This window comes from Silene latifolia, chromosome 3 (assembly GCF_048544455.1).
Source record: "Silene latifolia isolate original U9 population chromosome 3, ASM4854445v1, whole genome shotgun sequence".
Classification (NCBI taxonomy): domain Eukaryota; kingdom Viridiplantae; phylum Streptophyta; class Magnoliopsida; order Caryophyllales; family Caryophyllaceae; genus Silene; species Silene latifolia.
The window spans coordinates 132,027,428-132,047,992 of NC_133528.1; the positions used below are offsets into that span (position 1 = coordinate 132,027,428).

The window sequence follows — 20,565 nt, forward strand, 5'->3', positions numbered from 1 at the left end:
GACAGCTTCTAGATCTTCTGATTTGTGATTGCATTCCAGGTAGGGTTTCCCTACTTAGTATTAATTACATGTTGTGATTGGTGGTTTCGTTGTGATTGTTGTTAAAGTATATTGTTGGTGGTTGTGACAGTTGTTGTTCATTATTATTGTTGTTGTTGTTGTATCTGTCTGTGATCTTCGGGGTGCGTCTCTGGCTGAGTGAAGTCACTTGCGGAAGTGGCTTCACGCCCTTGATTCACCTTCCGTGGAACCCGCCACAGAAGGGATGTGCACATTAATGAACATGGGTTTATCGCTCGATGGAGATGAGCGGGGCTTAGGTGGGAACGGCTGCGATCCCCCACTGGCGGTGTGGAGTATCTGTTGCGATGGGTACTCTGGCATTTTCTTTGATTGTGATTTGTATCATGTAATTAGTACTGACCCCGTTGTTTGTTTTGTAAAACTATGGTGATCCATTCGGGGATTGTGAGCAGTTGTTGAGCAGGTTTGATATGATGTTTTTGGGCTAGCTAGGATGAGTCATCACTTGGAATTAGAAGAGTCTTCCGTTGTGTCAGACGATGTCCTTGTAGTCGTTCAGTTTTGGCTAGTAGACATTTGGTTTTGGAATTGTATTTGATTTATCAGTTTTGGCTTTGAACATGTAATCACTTAAATTATATTTACTTTTAAAGTACGTTTCTTTATTGTCTTATGATATTCATTGCCTCGGGTAACCGAGATGGTGATGTTCCTATACCTGAGTGGTCCTGATAAGGCACTTGGAGTATGGGGGTGTCACATTAATGCCAAGAGCTGATGGCCCCTTTTAAATTGTTGAGAAAATTGGCCCAAATTCCTATAAGGTGGATCTACCAGCAGATTATGAGGTGCATGGTACTTTCAATGTGGGTGATTTAAGTCCATATTATGAGGATGCTAAAGAGGAGGAGCCACCAGGCTTGAGGACAAGCCATGTTCAACCAGGGGTTATTGCAGCAGGAGCCACTAACCAGGTCACCTCACACCAACAAGCAAGCCAAGGCAACAATGCACATTTCCTAGGAACCAGTCCAACAGAGCCAAGTTTAGTGGTCAATAAGTATGTGTTCAAGCCCAACCACCAGCTACCACCATGGCCAGCTGGTTGGCCACTGAATTAGGCTAAAAAAAGTCCTAGGGGGCCAAGGATAAATCACAGTGCAAGTCCAAGAAATTCGAGCTGGACAGAGATGCAGCAAATGACAAAAAGCAAAAGCAATCTTTCCATTTCTGGCTAAACAATGAGGAAAAGGCTACTAAAGAACTTTTGGCTTATCTCACCATTTACCAGATGCAACCTAGAACCAATTTTATTGCCAATGACCCAATCATTTTGTCCTCAAGTGCCTACACACAACAGAAAAGCCAGCAATGCATCAAAGGACCACAACATGTCCCTGTCATCTGCATTTCTCTTTTGTTTTCACTCCAGTTTACAATTAAGAGCTTTTTAACCGTTGTAATATTATATTTGGACTCTTGTTAGCATGTGAGGAAGGATCCTGACCGTTGGATGTAGTTTCCTTTCAAGTTTGTAACCTAAAAAGGCCTATATAAGGACCTTGACTAAGACTGTTGTAACACAGCTGATTTATGAATGAAACCTGAGAATTCTCTCAAATTTAAATCTCTTAATCTTGTGCTTAGTCTGTGGATTAGAGTCAGGCTTAATAATAACCTGTGCTTAGACTGTGGTTGTTGATTAAGTACCTGTTAGTAGAGTCTAAACATTCCTATGCTGAGTCTGTGGCTTGTTTAGCTTTGTTGTTTGCTTCAGTTGAGATTTTCTTGTGTAAATCTGTGGAATTTCTCAGCTTAAGTCCCCCAAATTGTTAACTTATCTCCATGTGAGTATTCTGTGGGTTATCAGTTGATAATTATATCCAAAGGTCCTTTCTTTCAATCACCACTTTAGAACCATCTCATTTACGGTTTATTGTGTCTGTCAGTTAGTTTCAGTTGAGTTTTAAAAATACATTGAATCCCTTAAAAATCCTGCAATTTTGCTCGGAGTTAGATCCTATACCAAAGTTAATTACTGCAAATTTCAAGATTTTAGAAGGCCATTTGATAATTTTACCAAATAGCACAAGTTTATTGCATTCCTGAGAAATTGTCCTGGTTTGCTGAGTTGTTTGTTATAATTGTCTAAACCCTTGGACATTACACTGCACTTTCCTCATCAAAAAAAAAAAAAAAAAAAAAAGAGAACCGGGTTTTATTTTTGTTTCTAACATACCTTGTTTAATATAGTTTTTTTTTTTTTTTTAATATAGTTGACATTTAGTAACACCTGGCTTTTTTTATCATAATCATACGTTGACTCGTTTTGAAAGTTTAATTGATTAACCGGCCTACTTGTAATTTGGGATTGATTGGTTGTTTTCTTATTTTCAATTGTTGTGTTGACTCTACTTATTTTGGGGTTTTCTTAGAGGTTTCTATAAGAATTATGAGTATTATTATCTGGAATTGTAACAATTTGTAAGCTCAGCTTGCATGCATATGCTGTCTTGCACGTGCAATAGTTCAAGATCTTTCTGGATGAAGAATTAGAGGTGACGCTTGTCACCAAACCGATAAAAACTTGACACAAAATTAGCAGGTTATAAAAATTATTAAGATAGTGTAACTTAGTTAAGTAATTGAGTTAACACAGAATACGTCACTAATTGTGACTGGATTTGGTTAACTTCTTACACGAACCGAATATAACTAAGTGATTAACCCATTTATTATACAACCATATCGCAATTTGGTTGGTTAGTTCAGCAATAACCTATCAAAACCGTTTAAAAATAAGGTATATAATTCATCGTTATGGGTTAATGGGAAATACGACCTAGTTTAGGTTAAATGGTTTATTGGATACACTGGTACGCGGATTAATCTAGTTAAAATGACACGCTTAAAGGTGAATGAGTTAAATCAATTGAGTTAGGTTATAGAAATTAAAAATTAAATGGGTCAAGTTAGTGACTCGACTTAGTTGTGTCTTTATCCTAACATTTCGTAGCTGGGTAGTTAGGATAAGTTGGGTACGATATTAATGTACATCAAAATAAAATAGTTCATCGGTTTCACCGCTTCACGATAAAGATATAATTTTGTACAACGCTCTTTGCTAGTGAAATTAGAATTAATTAAAGTGTTTTAACCACTAAGCAGATAATGACCAAACCCAAATTGACTCATACACAAAAATAACCCAATGAGAAGTGGGATGACCTAAAGTGACCCAAACTTGAAACAATTTGCCAACTTAACATTCAGAATTAATCTGAAACCTAAAATATCCGGACTTAACCGAAAACGAAATATATGAAGGATCGAAAATAACCCAACTCAAATTAACCAACCAAAATCCAATCCAAATAACTCGTTCACTAGATCTACTTACAATTACCAATAATTAAAGTCATTGCTCCTCATCACAAACATATCAATGCAAAGAGTTTCGATCACCTTTTGAAGATAAACCTATGAAACTAAGACCATATTACTCGTAAAAATACATTTGTTGTGTATTAATGCTTGAACAAGCCTTTTAATAACCTCGATTTGTGTAAACATAAACTTAAGCTCTTGTCTAAGATTAACCAACAATAACTGTCTATGTGATTAATTATCAATCAATCTTAAATCATATCTTACGATAAAGAAACTGCCAGGATATAACATATACTTTCACTTGTATTTTATTTATTTATATGCATCCACCAATGGCATTATATGTAAATGTATACAATATTAAGCCCTTTTTCACACCGAAAATCACATATAAACTCGAAGACACCCCCCCCACATTTCTCATCACATAATTTGATCATCATTCTCTCTATTAATTCCTACACAATGAAGCTTAATAATGTGGTTTTTGTGCTCGTTTTGGCGTCTACCTTATGTGTTTCATTTGGAGGTTTGACTTTTCTTTACTTAAACTTCTAAATTTTGCATGTATGATATGTATCACAAATTTTTATTTCACATAGACCATTTCCGTCTTATCAAAATGACGTGTGACTATTTTATGTTCAAATATAACCACAACGATCTAACTAGTGTTCCAGCTTATGGTAACTTGTTTTCCAAAAGTGGTTATATGTATTTGGTGTAAAATGGTAACAAAATCCCGTCTTATCTTTCAAACCAAAATTACCCGTCAAGGGAGACCAACCCTATATGTATATGTATGTAGAAATAATTTCTCGTAATTCTTCTATTCTCCGTAACATTGTTTTTATATTTGACTAAGCAAAGACTTGCCATAGATTTCCTTTGTTTTGAATATGACATGATAACATATATGGAAATGAAATGAATAGAAAGAGCATTAATAGCTCGGTTAAGTATATACGGAGTATCACAAATTCTTGTTTGGCCACTTTTTGTCCGTAGTTCCGGACATGTATATATGGTGGCATATGTGATTATTTTATGGTTAAACATAACCAAATTGGTACTACTGATGTTACAGATAATTTGTTTTTCAATAGTGGTAATATTTGGCTGTAAAATGGTTATAAAATTCCGTCTTATTATTTTATATCAAAATAGCCCGTCTAAAGCAATAATTTGTGACGGAATAAATGTGATATATATTGAACTTTTTTTTTCCGATAAGAGAGTGGTGCGTATAAAAAAAACATGGTATTTAGTTGCTAGGATCGAAGTCCTATTTTGGATACAACAAGTCTTTCTTGTGACGGGAATAATAAAGGGATCCGTATCTTATGTATGTATGGAGTCGTAAATCATAATGCACAAACTAACTATATCATTCTTTTTTTTTCCCCCGTAGGAATGCTCCCAAATGGTGATTTTGAGATCAGCCCAAGCGCATTACAACTAACCGGGACCAAAGTAAACGGCCGGTACGCAATTCCAAAATGGGTTAGCAAAGGGTTCGTAGAGTACATAACCGAGGGTGCACAACAAGGTGACATGGTCTTAGTCATACCCGAGGGCAAGCACGCAGTTAGACTAGGGAACAACGCGTCCATTCGACAAAAAGTGAGGGTTGCCAAGGGCCGTTTCTACGCCCTTACCTTTAGCTTTGCTCGGACTTGTTCTCAAGACGAAACCCTTAACATCACCATCTCACCAAACCACAAGAAACACGGTTCCGGCCTGTTGCCCCTCCAAACCATATATAGTCATTTGGGTCATGACGCCTATGCGTGGGGTTTCCGTGCTGAGTCTAGTGTCATTGAGATTACCTTTCATAATATGCACCATCCCGGCGAGGATTTAACGTGTGGGCCCATTATTGATAATGTCGCTCTTGTTATCTTAGATGACGTCAAGGCTACCGGAGGTACAATTGTCTTTTCCTCTATTTAATTTCCGTCTAATGTTTTTCACCTAAGACGATCTTACAGCATGAAACGACAATTGCTAAACATTATATTCGTAGGCAATTTGATCAAGAATGGTGAGTTTGGACAAGGCCCTTATGTCTCCCACCACTCAGCCACCGGCGTCCTAATCCCATCAAACATCAAGGACAATCAGTCACCCTTACCAGCATGGATGATCGAGTCCCATAAGGCGGTTAAATACATAGACTCCCTCCATTTCTTCGTGCCTGAGGGACAAAGGGCAATTGAGCTCATCGGAGGAAAAGAGAGCTCTATTGCGCAAACCATAAGGACTAAAGTAGGGGAATCCTACGTCCTCACGTTCCTCGTAGGAGATGCTAAAAACGAGTGCGTGGGACCCTTGGCGGTTGAGGCTTTCGCTGGGGAGGCTATGACCACAATCAACTACCACTCTAAGGGTGAAGGTGGGTTCATTAGAGGGCAACTCTTGTTTACCCCCAAAAAGCCTCGTACGAGAATTAGGTTCATGAGCTCATTTTATACCATGACCAATATGGGTTCGATGTGTGGTCCGGTTATTGATGATGTTAAGGTTCGTACCACACATTATCATTCAAGGATCCATACATAATTAATTGAGTTAATACAAATATATGTAGAAGATGGTCAGATGGTGTCACTCTTATAAAAGTGTTTAATTGATGTACTTATCGTTTTATTTATTTTATAATTTTATTTTGTTAGTGGTACAAAGTTTTTCATGTAACTTATTTCTTGCCAAAAAAAAAAAAAAAAAAAAAAGCATCATCATGAGTACAATACCACCTTGGTACAAATTTTTGGGTGTTCAAATCATAAGCAGTGATATTTACGAGTTGAGTTCGAATCACGACAATAATCAACCTTCCTCCTTCCAGATGTTGATCAAAATGATGACCTTATATTAGAATAACAGACGCCGTCATGGTTAAGAGTAAAACCGGGTGAAAGTAAGTCAAGATAAACAAGGTGTGTTTAAGAGTAAAACCGGGTTGCGACCTAATTAGCACGACCTCTGCATGGGGATGGTCTAAACGTTTATGATGAGAACAAAAATCATTAGGAGAAGATCATGGTTATTAGAATTCAGACCTCGAGGAGGAAGCGTACCCAGAAGTACCTCCTGACATAATAAGGCTCTGAGTATCTTTTTCAGGCATCTTTTCATTGTGGCTCCTAGATACAGGATACAACCACTTAGTTTGCATGTTTTGATCCAAAGTTGTTTCATAGACGGGTACAATCGTGGTCCCCTCGAGCATTGACAGTGCCACCGACATGGTAGGCCGGAGTTCAGGGGATGAATTTGTGCATAGCAACGCGACTTTTAACATTCTTAGCGCTTCTTCCTCGTTGTATTCCATCCCTAACCTCGGATCCACCAGCTCTGTGAGATCTCCTTTCTGTTGTAGAACAAAGGCCTAACACAAGATTCGGACTACATTAGGTTAAGTATGCCTGATAACACATCTAGTAATTTAATAATTAGACCAGACAAGCAGATCATTTGGGTCGGGTTCCAGACGGCTCATCACTGGTTTGGAACCGTTTAGGGTCATGAGATTGGCTGGTATGGGTAAGTACATGCCACACGGGTCAATCGAGATATTTCAGGTTGTTACAGATTTACAGGTCAGGTTTTAGACTTTTAGTCTAGTTATTACTGGATTGTTATTGGGTAGTTTCGGATATGGGTATGTTCGGGCCAGTTGTTACTAGTCTGGTCAACTGAGACATTTTAAGTTCTTTTCTGTGTTGTGATTTTGAAACTTTGTTTATAATTAGTTGTTTTAAGACGATTTCATAATGGGGATCATATCCGAAACATGCTATTTGGTTTACTTCAGGGTGCTCAGTTCAGGTTCGGAATTTGAATTAGAGTTGGCGGACAATCCAAGTAGGTTATGTCAGGTCTTAGAATGCCAGGAAAAGAAAACGTCGAACAAAGCAAACGAGACTATGATTTGGTGTTACCTTATCAAGAAGACAAAAGTGATTTTCCTCGGGCCGAAATTTTGTGTTACTTCTTCCTGCAACAATTTCTAACAATACAACCCCGAAGCTATAAACATCAGCCTTGTAAGTCAAATAACCCCACAAAGCATACTCTGGCGCCATGTATCCTCTGCAACATGTAATTTTCTTTAGAGAAGTACCGTTTTTGACTATTTTCTATACCATCTTAACTTCAAAAACTCGAAAAATCACGTTAAACGAAAGAGGACTCACACAGTTCCAGCAATCCTGGTGCTAATATGAGTGTGATCTTCTTCGTCAAGCTTAGCCAAGCCAAAGTCTGAGATTTTAGCATTAAGATTTTTGTCAAGAAGAATATTGGTAGCTTTGATGTCTCTATGGACGATTTTGAAGGTCGATTCCTCGTGAAGAAAGGTCAATCCTCTTGCTACATCAATGGATATCTTTTGTCTAGTTGCCCAGTTTAGTATCAGTTGTCCATCATCTGCGCAACAACATAAATAGAGTGTTCTTATTTCTGGTCCGCTAAATGAAAAATATTTGAAAATCGATTAATAGAATTAAAAGAAACATCTTTGGTGAAAAGTAAGGAGTAATGATGATTGCTTACGAAACAAAGCGCGCGCAAGATTATTGTTCTCCATGTATTCATATATGACAAATAACTGGTTCCCCTCAACACAGCAGCCAAACAACCTTACTAGATTGGGATGCTGCAGCCCTGAAATCATCCCTATTTCATTTATAAATTCTCGGTTCCCTTGAGACGATTTTGGTGAAAGTTTCTTAACTGCTATATTGGTTCCATCCAGCAATGCGCCCTGCCTCACCATGATGAAAGTGGGTTGATCAGTTGATATTAATCATCTAATATGAGGTTAGCCCTTGAAAAACAAGGAAACATACCGAGTACACTGAGCCGAAACCACCTTCTCCAATCTTGAAATTAGCATCAAAGTTGTTTGTTGCAGCTTTCAGTTGTCTATAGGTAAATATACCAGTTTGCAAATCAAGTCCTAACAAATCTGTATAAAGAGGAAGATTTAAGAAACATTAACAAGAACACAATATACTTTTGCAATATCTTTGTTACTGTGCAAGTGTACAACATTGGAGTGACGGACAAGCTATTTTATCAGTTTGTGGAAAAGTTTCATATTTCAATCCTAAAAGGAGCAAGTATTATAGTTTCGGTCCTGTCAGACTGTTGGAGTGTCGGGACCTGTGACACTCGGCCAAGCGAGGTGTTGAATTGTAGGAAATTTGATAACGAGATAATGAATCTATTGATGTAACAATGACATATCGATACATTCTATAGTACAAGACAGTAAAAACTGAACAAATACAATATCTTATTATTTAACAGAAATTTCATAGCATAAGAGTCAACGACTCACCTTCTTCCCTTGAAGCGGTAACCTCTCTGCGACTCCTCCACCAGAAGACACCCAGAACGCTCATTATGAACAATAACAACAAAGCTACACTTCCAACCGAAATCCATATGATTGTCTGCCTACTCAATGGAGGCTTAAATTCTACAAAAAATGATTATTTGTAGCATCAACTATTAAATGGAGCATAAAAATTAATGGTCTTAAGCAATCTACTACCCAGAAGATGATATCCTTATACCTGACTCCACAGATATAGCTGATATAAGTGGCCCGTAGGCACCGATTTCCCTTGAAAGAATTGCTGTACTCCCTTTTCCGGCATAGTACAACCGTATCTCAATACTATTATCTACATGTATGTTCGGAAAAACCATTTTCGCAGGTTGGTGAGTTCCATTACTTAGAATGTCAAAATCCCTGCAAACTAGGGTTTCCTGCAGCATATTCCACATACCCTCATTAGCAACCTTCGAAAGGAAAATATAGATGGCCATAAACTCATTACAGACTCCGTAGCAACATTTCCACTTTAGGGCCTTAGTGTTTGCACTAATTCCAGTTTTGTGCCCCCGCGGCTAAACACTAATTCACATTGGTGACTTGAGGTGTCAGTTATTCTGAATTTTGATAATCTCACTAAGTGACTAGAGTGAGAAATAAATCCAGCCAAGTTTACCAAAATGGAATTATTGAAACCTTGAAACTACAGATGGTCCATGACATTTCTAAATAATATTCAGAAGCAACATTTCCACTTTAGGGTCTTAGTGTTTCGGCTAATTCCAGTTAATTTAGCCAAAACCTTGAAACATACTACTGAAAAACAGGAGCACCTGGATATAAATGTCAAATTTTCGATTTCCGAGGCTGGAAAAGGACTTGTTAGAAGCAAAGACAATCTCAGAAAATTGCAGTGTGACTTTGTATCTTCCTCTTGCCAAACAAAGTCCATAATAAGTTAGAGAGGTGGCAGAGATGCGCGCTTGTTGAAACAGCTCTGAATCCTGTAGTCTGGGTGTTGAATCTTTTACTATATAATTGCTTATGTTATTGACATTCCAGTAATCCCCGCTACTGCAAAATCCCCATACCCCTGTATGGAAAAAAATTGCTGCACCACCTGCTGCAACATCTTGCTCATAGGTAATCTTCCCAACACGTATTCTCTCTCCACCGCAGTTGATGTGCAATGAATAAAGGACTTTGCAAAGTAAGATATGAAATGTCAGGAACACGGAGAAAATGTCTTCATACAAATTGCATTGCTAGAGACAGAATACAACATTACCCCACTGTTTAAAGGCCCTCTCTTACAATGGTAAGAGGGACCAGATGTACAACATTAGCCTAGAGTTTTCGAAAGTTGTATTAGAAATAGCTTTTGTTATTGTAGAGTTAATTTCGACTTCTCACCTTTAGAGCAAGGATTATAGTCTCTTATACACGGAGTAGATTCCCTAAAAAAACAACCTTATCAGCAGTTAGCAAAACGGAACAATTTACAAAAAGGTGAACATCATAAGTTCATAACTGAAAGATCAATTTTATGCATGAGATATGCACATTGATGAACAACTTACAGAATCGAGTCTCCCTTTAGGCTTCTGAATAGATTTCTGAAAATAAATCAACTTATTTTCTTAGACATATATAGCAGGAAAGGAAATTTAGGAAAGTAATAAGTACACTAAAACGAATCTTCTCAAAATTGTAATTACATGTTACCGAAGCCATCACCAATTTCACCACAACTTTTGTTTTCATTCAGGCGGTTGTATGAAAGATCGATATTGCTGAATGGCCTGAATCTGAAGGAACAATTGATTTGCATAGTCAGTAGACGTCATAATAAAATTTGAACACTACACAATGTGATTTATTTTTTACAGCTTTCTACACAACAAAAACAACATTACCCGGGGTCGGATATATGTAGCCTTACCCTTGTGTTAGCAACACATTACGGGGTAAGGGGGACAGCTTTCTAAAGGACCCGAGATAGAAATTGCCTTGCCCTGGCTTTCTGCACATTTCAAATCAATAGTATTCCTAATGGAGACACATTTCAATTTGTAAATGACACATCAATCTTACATCATGTGGTTAGGTTCTTTGATTGTTCTTGATTCTAAACTAATAATCATTTTGATCTCGTCAGTCACAGCTCATAAACCATAGTGTCGATGAATAACTAAAAAAACAAAGATCCCAATGCAAGTACTTATGAGCACCCAATAAGGAAACGGGGAAGTATATTCATGTACAAACAAAGTTTCAATAGTTGCGATTTCATCCAAAATTTATCATCAAAGGTTAGGTGGAAGACCTTCTACGAGTGCTCATCGTACTCCAGTCAGGAACTTCTCCAGTTAGCATATTGTGCATCAAATACCTAATGATCAGTTGTCAAAAAAAAATTGTTTTTGTGAGACAATACCTACGACTGTGAAACTTGCAGATATGAAGAGAAAACAATTATTGAGAATTTAACCTCACATAAAGACAATGGAAAGACCTCGTCATACATGAATTTGAATGCTTACAGATTTTTTATATGTCGGAAACTGTCAGAATCTGAAGAAATTGTACCGTTTAAGCTGTTGAAGCTAAGGTCTCTGCATGAGTTACAGTGTGGATGTAAAGTCAGGAACCCATCTCATGATAAGAATAAACATTATGACACCTTTCTGATTCCGATATGGTCAACTAAGCAAAATGGCATCAATCAAAAATTTATTTACGACACAATGCAAGAAACGAAGAAATATACAGCGATTCCAGAGGCAGACTTTTTGCTATATAATCCGGAATAGATCCAGAGATGTTACAGTTCCTCAAAACCCTGCCAGAAATTGATCATGTGGAAGTTAGAACTTAGAGCAGTCCTACTTTTTGGTTTCTTAGATTCCACAAGTTTTGACATATGACTCACAATTTTTGCAAATTCGTCAAATTTTGCAGTAGTGGAAATTTGGAGTCATATCCATTTAAGTCACTTATCCTTCTGCATAAACAATTAGTCGAAGTCAACCAGAATCACAACTATATATCCATTGACCCATTAGAAAATAAAAGCACCAAATAATCACCCCATAATATGGGTGAATCTCATGATAGTCTTATCATGAAACATTTCGACCAGAATTTGTGCTACAAAAGTTCCAAGCGAATTGATATTAGGAGTTAAGCGGAATTATGGCACATAGTTACATATCAACTCACAGTTCAGTTGCATTATGCAGAACAGATATGCTAGCTGGTACAGGTCCGTCAAAGCCGCTGCCTTGGATCTCACTGCAATATTGGAAAAAATAATATGACAGTTTATTATACAGTACATGTTACGAACTCCTGCACCTGAGTATTATGTATATAGCAAAGAAGTTTACAGTTTCTGTAGATTCAACCAGCTGCTAAAATAATCTGGAAGATGTCCTTTGAAGTTGTTACTGCTTAGTCTACTGAAGAAAGAGTTGAATGGAAAACATACAAAACTGTTAACAGAATAAAATAAAGAGCAAAAAACCATGAAATTTCGTAGATCTAAAATGAGAAGAGGAACATACAGTTCAACTAGATTGTTGAGGTTCTTTAGTTCTTCTGGCAACTGTCCAGTAAGATTGTTATCACTGAGAATCCTACCAATCATGCCTAGAAGGTTAATGTCAAATATAGGAAAACGGATCTAAGCCACACCTACATGACTACACGGAGAGGACAGAGTACACTTCAATCATATACTACTACTACCAACAATAATAACATTATCCTATTGCCTCAAAGGGTCCATCCTGTGAAGAGGCATAGGGGTCAGATGTACACAACATGCCCTCTATGTTAAATGATGTTTTCTGATGACTTATAATGAAAATTGTGTAAAAATTTGCGTAATTCATGCAACTACAAATGAATAAAACAAAGTAAACCTACAAGGTCTGCAGACTGAGCAGATCTCCAAGTTCTGTGGGAACAGTTCCAGAGAACCGATTGCTCGCAAAGCTTCTGAAATTTGATGAAATAGTTAGAAAACACTTAAGTTAGAATATGTACAACAATGTGAAACAATTTACATGAATACAATGTGTGTAAGGAGAGGAAAGTGAGCATACATGTAAGTGAGAGAAGTAATGTTCCCTAAATACGCAGGTATTGGCCCTGAAAGGTTATTGGTCATAACAGACCTGTAAGAGAATATACCAAGTCAATAAAAACAGAATCACAAAAACGGGCAAATTTGTGCCAGCAATCGCCATTCGGTACGTACAGGTATTTCAAGTTTTTTAAGGAAGCCCATTCTTGAGGTATTGAGCCACTCAACAAGTTCCTTGACAGATCACTGCCAAAAGTGAAAGCTAGTTATTTATTTCCCTATGATGAAGCACGATGATTAGTATATGTAGTTTTGTATTTATTTATTCTTACATAAGCTGAAGAAATGGCAGCTTAGACAGTGATGTTGGAAGGACACCTGAAAGATCCTGTCCTTTAAAGGATCTGATTTTACAACAAGAAGCAATCACAAGTTTCATAAGATAATTTGATAAAGCGAGATCACATGTCACTTAACAGTTCACTTTGGCTGTGTCTCCGCTCACAACACAGAATCTTCAAGTTAAGAAAAACAGAAACATTTTCGCAAAAAGCTGTGTTTGACACTCCGACCCACACCAGTCACCACTGTCCGGCACTTGAAGCCGCGTCTATACTCAAAGGTCCATTTGTGAGCTTGAGCCGAACATATTGCTAGACACTATAGCTTAATAGTTAGGTAACTTACATATTGTTAACATGATTAATGCCATCCTGGCACGAACAATTTACTTGATTGACATAAAATAACCTCGTTAAATCATCAGAAACCCAACAAGTCGGACGTGTTTCACAAGGATCATCAGTGCAGTTCCAGTCAGGCTTTCCTAGTACTCTAGCCGCGTCGCGTAGAGCTTCTACTGCAGAAGTTTAACACATCAGATTACTGGTACACTAATGTATATAAGTTTTTCCGTTAAAAAGCTTGTATTAAGCCAGAGCATTGGGGATATAGCCCAAGTTTCAAGGAAAATTATCAGCAACTCCAAGATACAGACTACACTACTAGATTTCAAAACTGTCTTACATACTCCCTCCGTCCCGCCGTCTTTTGTTATCTTATTCTATTTTGGGTGTCTCGGTCAATTGTTGTCCTGTGATCATTCACACGATCACAGGACAATAATTGACCGGGACGGAGAGAGTAATACGGAGTATTTACTTACTGAAGGCAGATGATGAATTGATGATACATATGTTGACACACCGGCAACAAGCGACAATTAGTGAATTAATTTTGTTTAGCAATTATTAATATATTTGGTTGAAATTATTAGGTTTATCAATTAGTAAAATTAATATGCATACTTGTTTATCAATTAGGGTTTATGGGTTGGTGGAAGGTGCGGTGATTAGGGTGCTTGACGGTGGATAGGGGGTGGTGCGTTGGTGAAGAAAGGGGATGGATAATCGGGTGGTGCAGTTGGGAGTCGGGACAGCCGGAGGCTGGAGTGGGTGGTAGGCGGTGGTGGGGAGGTTGGGCACGGGAAGAGCTGATAAGTTTGTGAATTTTTTTTGGGATAAAATAATTTTTTTTTGGTGTAAACCGGGCTGTCCACTGTTTCCTCGTCGCGCGAGGTCTCACGAAGAGCTAAACGGCTGGCCAAAGAGTTAGCTCCATTCTCATGGGCAGAGATCGAACCATCTAACCTCATGGTTGATGAGGTGAGCAACTAAAGAGCTCTCTCAGATGCCACTAACCTACTTAAATAGATAACAATTGAGTGATACATCCCAAAACAAAAATAAATAACAATTGATGTGCACAAAATGAGTAATAAATTAGTTAGTTTTTTTACTAATATTATTTTAAACAAAAAATTTGTATACATTGATTATTCTAGTTTGATTTTTTTATTATATAATTATATGTATTGTACCGACTATTGGGTGTGAAAGGAGATGAGGAGGCAAGGGGTAAAGAAAATAATTTGGGTAAAAGAATGAAAAAAAATGATTTATGGTAAAATTGTAAAAAAAAAAAAAAAAACGCACGTAAAACAGTAAAATTCATATATGAAAAAAAACATGTTTGTGAGAATTTTATGGTCATGTGATACATTAACATTTACTATCAAAAAAATGAAATTCTAAAATGCTCAAGTATAGCTTAAGAAGAAACTGTCTATTCAGAATTTTTGTGAAATTAAAAATCTAGCAAACCCCATATCAGAAAACTATTAAAACATACCTTCAATAGAATCAGTGAGTCCACAACTGGATCTGGAATCAACATTACTTGAAACTCCAAACTGCAAAACCCAAACATTATTTAAAAACACAAGAATGCATGTCATTGAAGCAAAGTTTAGCAAGCTCATCCGATAATAAAAATTCGAAAGCATGATGAATTCAACTGCAAAATTAACGTAAGCAACAATTTCAGGTATTATTTTTTGTTTTTTTAACTTGTTTTTGTATTAATAATCAAAGATAGATAGGGAATTTGATTTGAGTAGTCTAACGTAGACGCACTAAGTCTAAGTCAATTTGCATGGCCCATTAATGTGTGAATTTGGAAAACGAGACACAATTTCTTTTTAACATTTTGCAAATAAAATTTGTATTAGAGCAATTGAGATGGGACTTCTTATTCTTGAGTTTGTCAATAAGAATTTCAAAAATAAAGTTCTTTCCATTGTGGATGATATTGGGTTTGTCAAAATAAAAACTTGGTTCTTATTTAAGAACCAAGTTCTTTGTTAGTTTCAAAAAAAATTAAATAGGTTAATGGAGATAAGATAATTAATAGTTGATCATAATTAAGAATTAAGAAAAAGTTCTTCCATTGTAGTGTCAAGTTCTTAAACTTAGTAGTTAATAAAAAATGATTTGGGAATAGAAATAATTTTATGTGAAATTCTTTCATTGCACTTGCTCTTAATATTTGACAAATTTGACAAATGACACATAACAACCGTGATTAATCACTTTGTCATGAGTTGACACAATTTACCCTCGTCTCAATGAAATGTTTACATATACTTTACCAAGGTACAAAAAGAGAGCAAATGTTTTCTATTAAAAGATCAAATAAAGAGTAAATTATACAAAACAAAAAAAAAATATAAACTATTAACTGAAATACCAAAACAAAAGTAAGTGTAAACTATTAGTCATTTAGCCGTGACAAATAGATTATAAAATAATCTTTCCAAAAAAAAAAAATAGATTACAAAATACTACTCTATATCATGTATAGACATTACACGTTTTTGAGAAAAATGATTACGCATCTGAGGTAGTACCGCAGGCCTTGTAGTTTTTTAGCATATACACATTTTTTCTGAGCATAGTACCATTTATAAATATAGTTTTTGATCAATATTATATTTTTTTAGTGTAATGTTTTAGTAAATGTGTTAAACTCAAAAACTTTAAAATAAAACTCAGAAAATAAATAATAAGATGTACTATCTCAGATGTATAGTCTATAAATTGCACGTTTTTCTTTTTCCTTTTTTTTGGTTTGATGATGAGTTGACCCAGAGTCAATATAGACACTGTTAGTTATAGAGTTAGTTAGGATATTATTAGACTAAAACTAACTCTAACCGACTTAACAAACTAGTATATATACTCTTCCCCTTTGTAAGAAAATCATAAGTTTTATATAACAAATATTCTTCTTATCTCTCTTCTCTCTTCTCTTACTGTAAATCAATCATCAAATATAATCATCATATTAATCATATGATTGTGATCATCTAAGTTGATCATAGTTTATATGGTATCAGTGGTATAAACGATCCACTCTTTTTTCTTCGCTTCCGCATTCATCCAAAATTCATATATTCATTGTTAATTCTTTGAATATACTCATCAATATCAGCTTAAGATCTTCATCTTTTTCTTCATAAATTCGTTGATCACGACATGGCTTCTCCTTTATCCAACGATCAAGAACCGCTTTTTTCCCCATATGATGATCCTCTTTTTCTGTCAACCACTGAGCAACACGGGTTGAGGTTAACAGAGAGTCTTTTTGATGGCACCAACTTTCGTCAGTGGCAGAGGGAGGTCATTCAGACATTACTTTCCAAGAACAAGATTGGGTTTATTTCGGGAGAATGTTCAATTCTGAAAAGACCGACAAAGTATAATTCCGGATTCGTTGTGATCTTTTTGTATCTCGTTGGATTAGGAATTCCATGGTACAAGGTTTACGTGATCATTTTCAAGTATGCGTTCTTCTAAACATCTTTGGTCGAAATTGTTGAGCGTTTTGGTCGAGTTGAATGTATTAGAACTTTATGAATTAAAGAAGGAACTTGTTAATCTCAAACAAGAAAATGCATCTTTGATTGATTACTACACTAAAATCAAGGGTCTTTGGGAGAATATTGATCATATGGATCCTATTCCTCTTTGTACTTGTGGTATTATGTCTAAATGCACTTGTAGTCTCTTGAAACGTCTTGTTGAGAGGGAGACACAGACCAAACTATTACGATTGTTGATGGGTTTACATCTTGGTTATGAGCAAGTTCGGACCTCGTTGCTTTCCATGGATCCTCTTCCCCCATTAACAAAGCTTTAGGAGTTTTACAAAAGATTGAGAGGCGTAAGTCTATTAATGATAGTACAAGTCTGCTTTGTTCTTGATTCTCGTTGCCTATCTTTGCTAAGAGACGTTATGCCGGTCCTCATCTCGGCAGAGGCAAACCCCAAGGGTAAACGTCCAAAAGATAGCATGAACACTTTTCCACCCCGTAAGCGGTGTGGTAAGACTAATCATAAAGTTGAAGACTGTTTTTTTTTGCAGCACTGTCTCTTTTGTGAGATAAAGGGCCATATAATAGACAATGCTACTGATTTTAAAGCTTGGAAGGCCAAACAGACTAAAGGAAAGGCAAAATCTGGTGATTCTGCTAAACCACCACAGAAACCAGTAAACAATGCAGAAATTTGTGGTAACCAAGATGCTGAATATGCTCCTGTCCCACAGACTGCACAATGTGCTAATGTGTTCTTTCCTACTGCCTATGGTTGTCCTCCCACTGTTTCACCTGCTGCTTCAACTTACAGTCCTGTTGTTCCCTCATCTCAGTCTGCTAGTGACCTTAGTTCACAGTTGTCACCAGATTTGGTTCAAGGGATTGTTGACTCAGTGATGAACAAAGTCTTACAAGCATTAACTGACAAGGCTTCTTCTGCATCTGTTGATCCAGGATCTCAATCCTACACTCACTTTGCAGGTAAGTCTTCTACTCAGTTTACAACTGGTTTCCATCCAAGCAAGGATTGGGTCATTGACACAGGAGCATCTGATCATATGACCTCAGATGTCTCTTTATTACATGATATTAAAAAGCTAAAATCTCCACTATTTGTCTCCCTACCTGATGGATCAATTAAAACTGTTTATTATACTGGCAATGCTATTCTGTCACAAGATATCGTGTTGATAGATGTGCTTCTTATTTCAGACTTCAAACCAAATCTTTTATCTGTTGCTAAGTTAATAACCAGTTCAAAATTAATTGTTACTTTCTTGGATGATTCATGTGTTTTTCAGGACCATTCAAGTAAGGCCATTGTTGCAAAAGGAGTCAGAATTGGGGACCTATATAAACTTAGGACATTTATTTTTGATAAAAGTTCTTTTAAACATTGTACTGCTAATGCTGCTAAGACTATAGATGTTGCTTTGTTGCATGCTAGACTTGGACATACTTCTATTGATAAGCTAAAGCATGTAAATAAGACAGCTGTTCAGGGCATTAATAAATTGTATTGTGATACTTGTGTTTTAGCCAAGCACCATTCCTTGCCATTTTATAAAAGTTTATCTTATGCTGAACATTGCTTTGATCTAATCCACATGGATTTATGGGGTCCTTATAAACACCCTGATATGACTGGAGCTCAGTCTTTCCTAACAATTCTTGATGATTACTCTCGGACTACCTGGACTTTTTTGATTCAACATAAGACCCAGGTGCCAAATTTAGTAAAGCATTTTCTTACTCTTGTTGAGACACAGTTTCATGCTAAAGTTAAGATAGTTAGGTCTGACAATGGTACAGAATTTTTCCAATTACAATGCAATGAGTTGTTTGCTTCAAAAGGGATTATACATCAAAGAAGTATAGTAGGTAGGCCTCAACAAAATGGTAGGGTCGAAAGGAAACATCGACATCTTTTGGAAACAGCTAGAGCATTGAGATTTCATGCTCATTTGCCTATAAAATTTTGGGGAGCTTGCTTACTAACTGCTACTTTTCTTATCAATAAAATGCCTTCCTCTATTCTCAATTTGAAGACTCCACATGAACTTTTATTCAACACCTTGCCTAGTTATGATAATTTGCGAGTTTTTGGTACTTTATGTTATGCTTCTAGACCACCTACTGTCAAAGATAAGTTTCTACCTAAGGCAAGGAGATGTATATTCATTGGTTACCCTCCTACTCAGAAGGGTTACAAGCTCTATGACCTTGAAACACATGATGTTTTTGTCAATAGGGATGTTGTTTTTTATGAGCACTGCTTTCCTTATAAGACTAACAGTAATGTTATTATATCCAAAGATTTTCTAACAGATCTTGATGTTGCAGAAAGTACTCAATTTTCATTCTCACCTAATACTTCAAATACTAGTAACAATACTACTTTTTCTGAGCCACATAAAGCTAGTTCAGAAATTACTAATAATATGAATATACTACCTACTAGACCTATACCCAGTACACCTATTCTCAGACGTTCAGAAAGAGCTAAACAAAGGCCTGCCAAGCTAGCAGACTATCAATGCACATCTTCTGCTTTTCATTCTGATGTGATAAGACAACTCTCTGACTTTGATGAGAAGTATACTGCTTCCCTGGCCAACGTTATTAAAGAGGTTGAGCCTAGTTATTATACTCAGGCTTGTAAGGATCCTAGATGGGTAGCTGCTATGGACCAAGAGTTAATAGCATTAGAGAAGAATAATACCTGGCAGTTAACCACTTTGCCCCATGGAAAGAAGGCAATTGGTAGCAAGTGGGTTTATAAAATAAAACACAAGTCAGATGGCACAGTGGAGAGATTCAAAGCTAGGCTAGTAGCCAAGGGATTCAATCAAGTCAAAGATAAAGACTATAAACACACTTTCTCTCCTGTTGCAAAGTTTGCAACAGTGAGGACTTTACTTGCTGTTGCTGCTATAAAGAAATGGAAATTGTTCCAACTAGATGTGAACAATGCTTTTTTACATGGTTTTATTGAAGAGGAGGTGTATATGAGGCCACCCTTAGGCTACACCAAGGCTAATAAAGATCAGGTTTGCAAGCTGGTTAGATCACTTTATGGATTGAAGCAAGCTTCCAGGCAGTGGAACCTGGAGTTAACTAAATTTTTGGTTAAACTTGGCTATGTCCAATCCAAGCAAGATTATTCCTTGTTCACTAAAGAGGACAAGCTTACACAAAAACTGGCCATTGTGTTGGTATACGTGGATGACATCTTGTTGACTGGGGATGACCATGATGCTCTAGCACTGCTCAAACTGGAGTTACACCAGAAGTTTACCATCAAGGATCTTGGTGAGATGCGATATTTCTTGGGTTTAGAAATAGCAAGAAATGATTTTAAGCTCTCCAAGAGAGCCTCATTATCAAGCAGCTCAGCACCTTGTCAAATATTTGAAGGGAACTGTCAATGCTGGTCTGTTCTATCCTGCAGGCTCTTCTCTGACCATTCAAGCATATACAGACTCAGATTGGGGAACC

At 36.7% G+C, this 20,565-nt stretch overlaps 2 protein-coding genes across 5 annotated transcripts; one reads left to right on the forward strand and one right to left on the reverse strand.

The window, feature by feature from the left end:
- The first annotated feature begins 3,831 nt into the window (after positions 1-3,831).
- Positions 3,832-6,164, forward strand: LOC141648060 (BIIDXI-like protein At5g11420). Its single transcript, XM_074456515.1, has 3 exons — positions 3,832-3,943; positions 4,826-5,341; positions 5,441-6,164. The coding sequence occupies exons 1-3, from the start codon at positions 3,880-3,882 to the stop codon at positions 5,974-5,976; spliced, it is 1,116 nt and encodes a 371-aa protein (XP_074312616.1). The 5' UTR covers positions 3,832-3,879; the 3' UTR covers positions 5,977-6,164.
- On the reverse strand, positions 6,156-15,173 carry LOC141648059 (putative leucine-rich repeat receptor-like serine/threonine-protein kinase At3g14840). Of its 4 annotated transcripts, none has more exons than XM_074456511.1 (24): positions 15,042-15,173; positions 13,539-13,710; positions 13,184-13,255; positions 13,026-13,097; positions 12,871-12,942; positions 12,692-12,763; positions 12,328-12,399; positions 12,151-12,222; positions 11,984-12,055; positions 11,694-11,765; positions 11,532-11,603; positions 11,305-11,376; positions 11,088-11,153; positions 10,480-10,569; positions 10,342-10,377; positions 10,175-10,218; positions 9,595-9,962; positions 9,000-9,195; positions 8,762-8,902; positions 8,268-8,386; positions 7,972-8,182; positions 7,614-7,845; positions 7,359-7,509; positions 6,156-6,805 (listed from the first exon to the last, which is right to left on the reverse strand). In XM_074456511.1, the coding sequence occupies exons 1-24, from the start codon at positions 15,169-15,171 to the stop codon at positions 6,464-6,466; spliced, it is 3,018 nt and encodes a 1,005-aa protein (XP_074312612.1). In that variant the 5' UTR covers positions 15,172-15,173; the 3' UTR covers positions 6,156-6,463. The 4 variants fall into 4 exon arrangements, with proteins under 4 accessions (XP_074312612.1, XP_074312614.1, XP_074312615.1 ...); XM_074456513.1 differs by lacking the exon at positions 15,042-15,173 and adding an exon at positions 14,017-14,402; XM_074456514.1 differs by lacking the exon at positions 15,042-15,173 and adding an exon at positions 14,017-14,345 and having other exon boundaries at positions 13,539-13,707.
- Positions 15,174-20,565: the final 5,392 nt, after the last annotated feature.

Bases quoted from the DNA above. Each gene is read 5' to 3' on its own strand.
- LOC141648060 (XM_074456515.1), top strand. From the start codon at position 3,880: ATGAAGCTTAATAATGTGGTTTTTGTGCTCGTTTTGGCGTCTACCTTA. The intron at 3,944-4,825 runs GTTTGACTTTTC...TTTCCCCCGTAG, and splicing joins CTTATGTGTTTCATTTGGAG to GAATGCTCCCAAATGGTGAT. The intron at 5,342-5,440 runs GTACAATTGTCT...TTATATTCGTAG, and splicing joins TGACGTCAAGGCTACCGGAG to GCAATTTGATCAAGAATGGT.
- LOC141648059 (XM_074456511.1), bottom strand. From the start codon at position 15,171: ATGAGCTTGCTAAACTTTGCTTCAATGACATGCATTCTTGTGTTTTTA. The intron at 12,056-12,150 runs GTAAACTTCTTT...CCAATATTGCAG, and splicing joins TGGTTGAATCTACAGAAACT to TGAGATCCAAGGCAGCGGCT. The intron at 10,570-11,087 runs GTCTTCCACCTA...TTGTTCCTTCAG, and splicing joins ACGATGAGCACTCGTAGAAG to ATTCAGGCCATTCAGCAATA.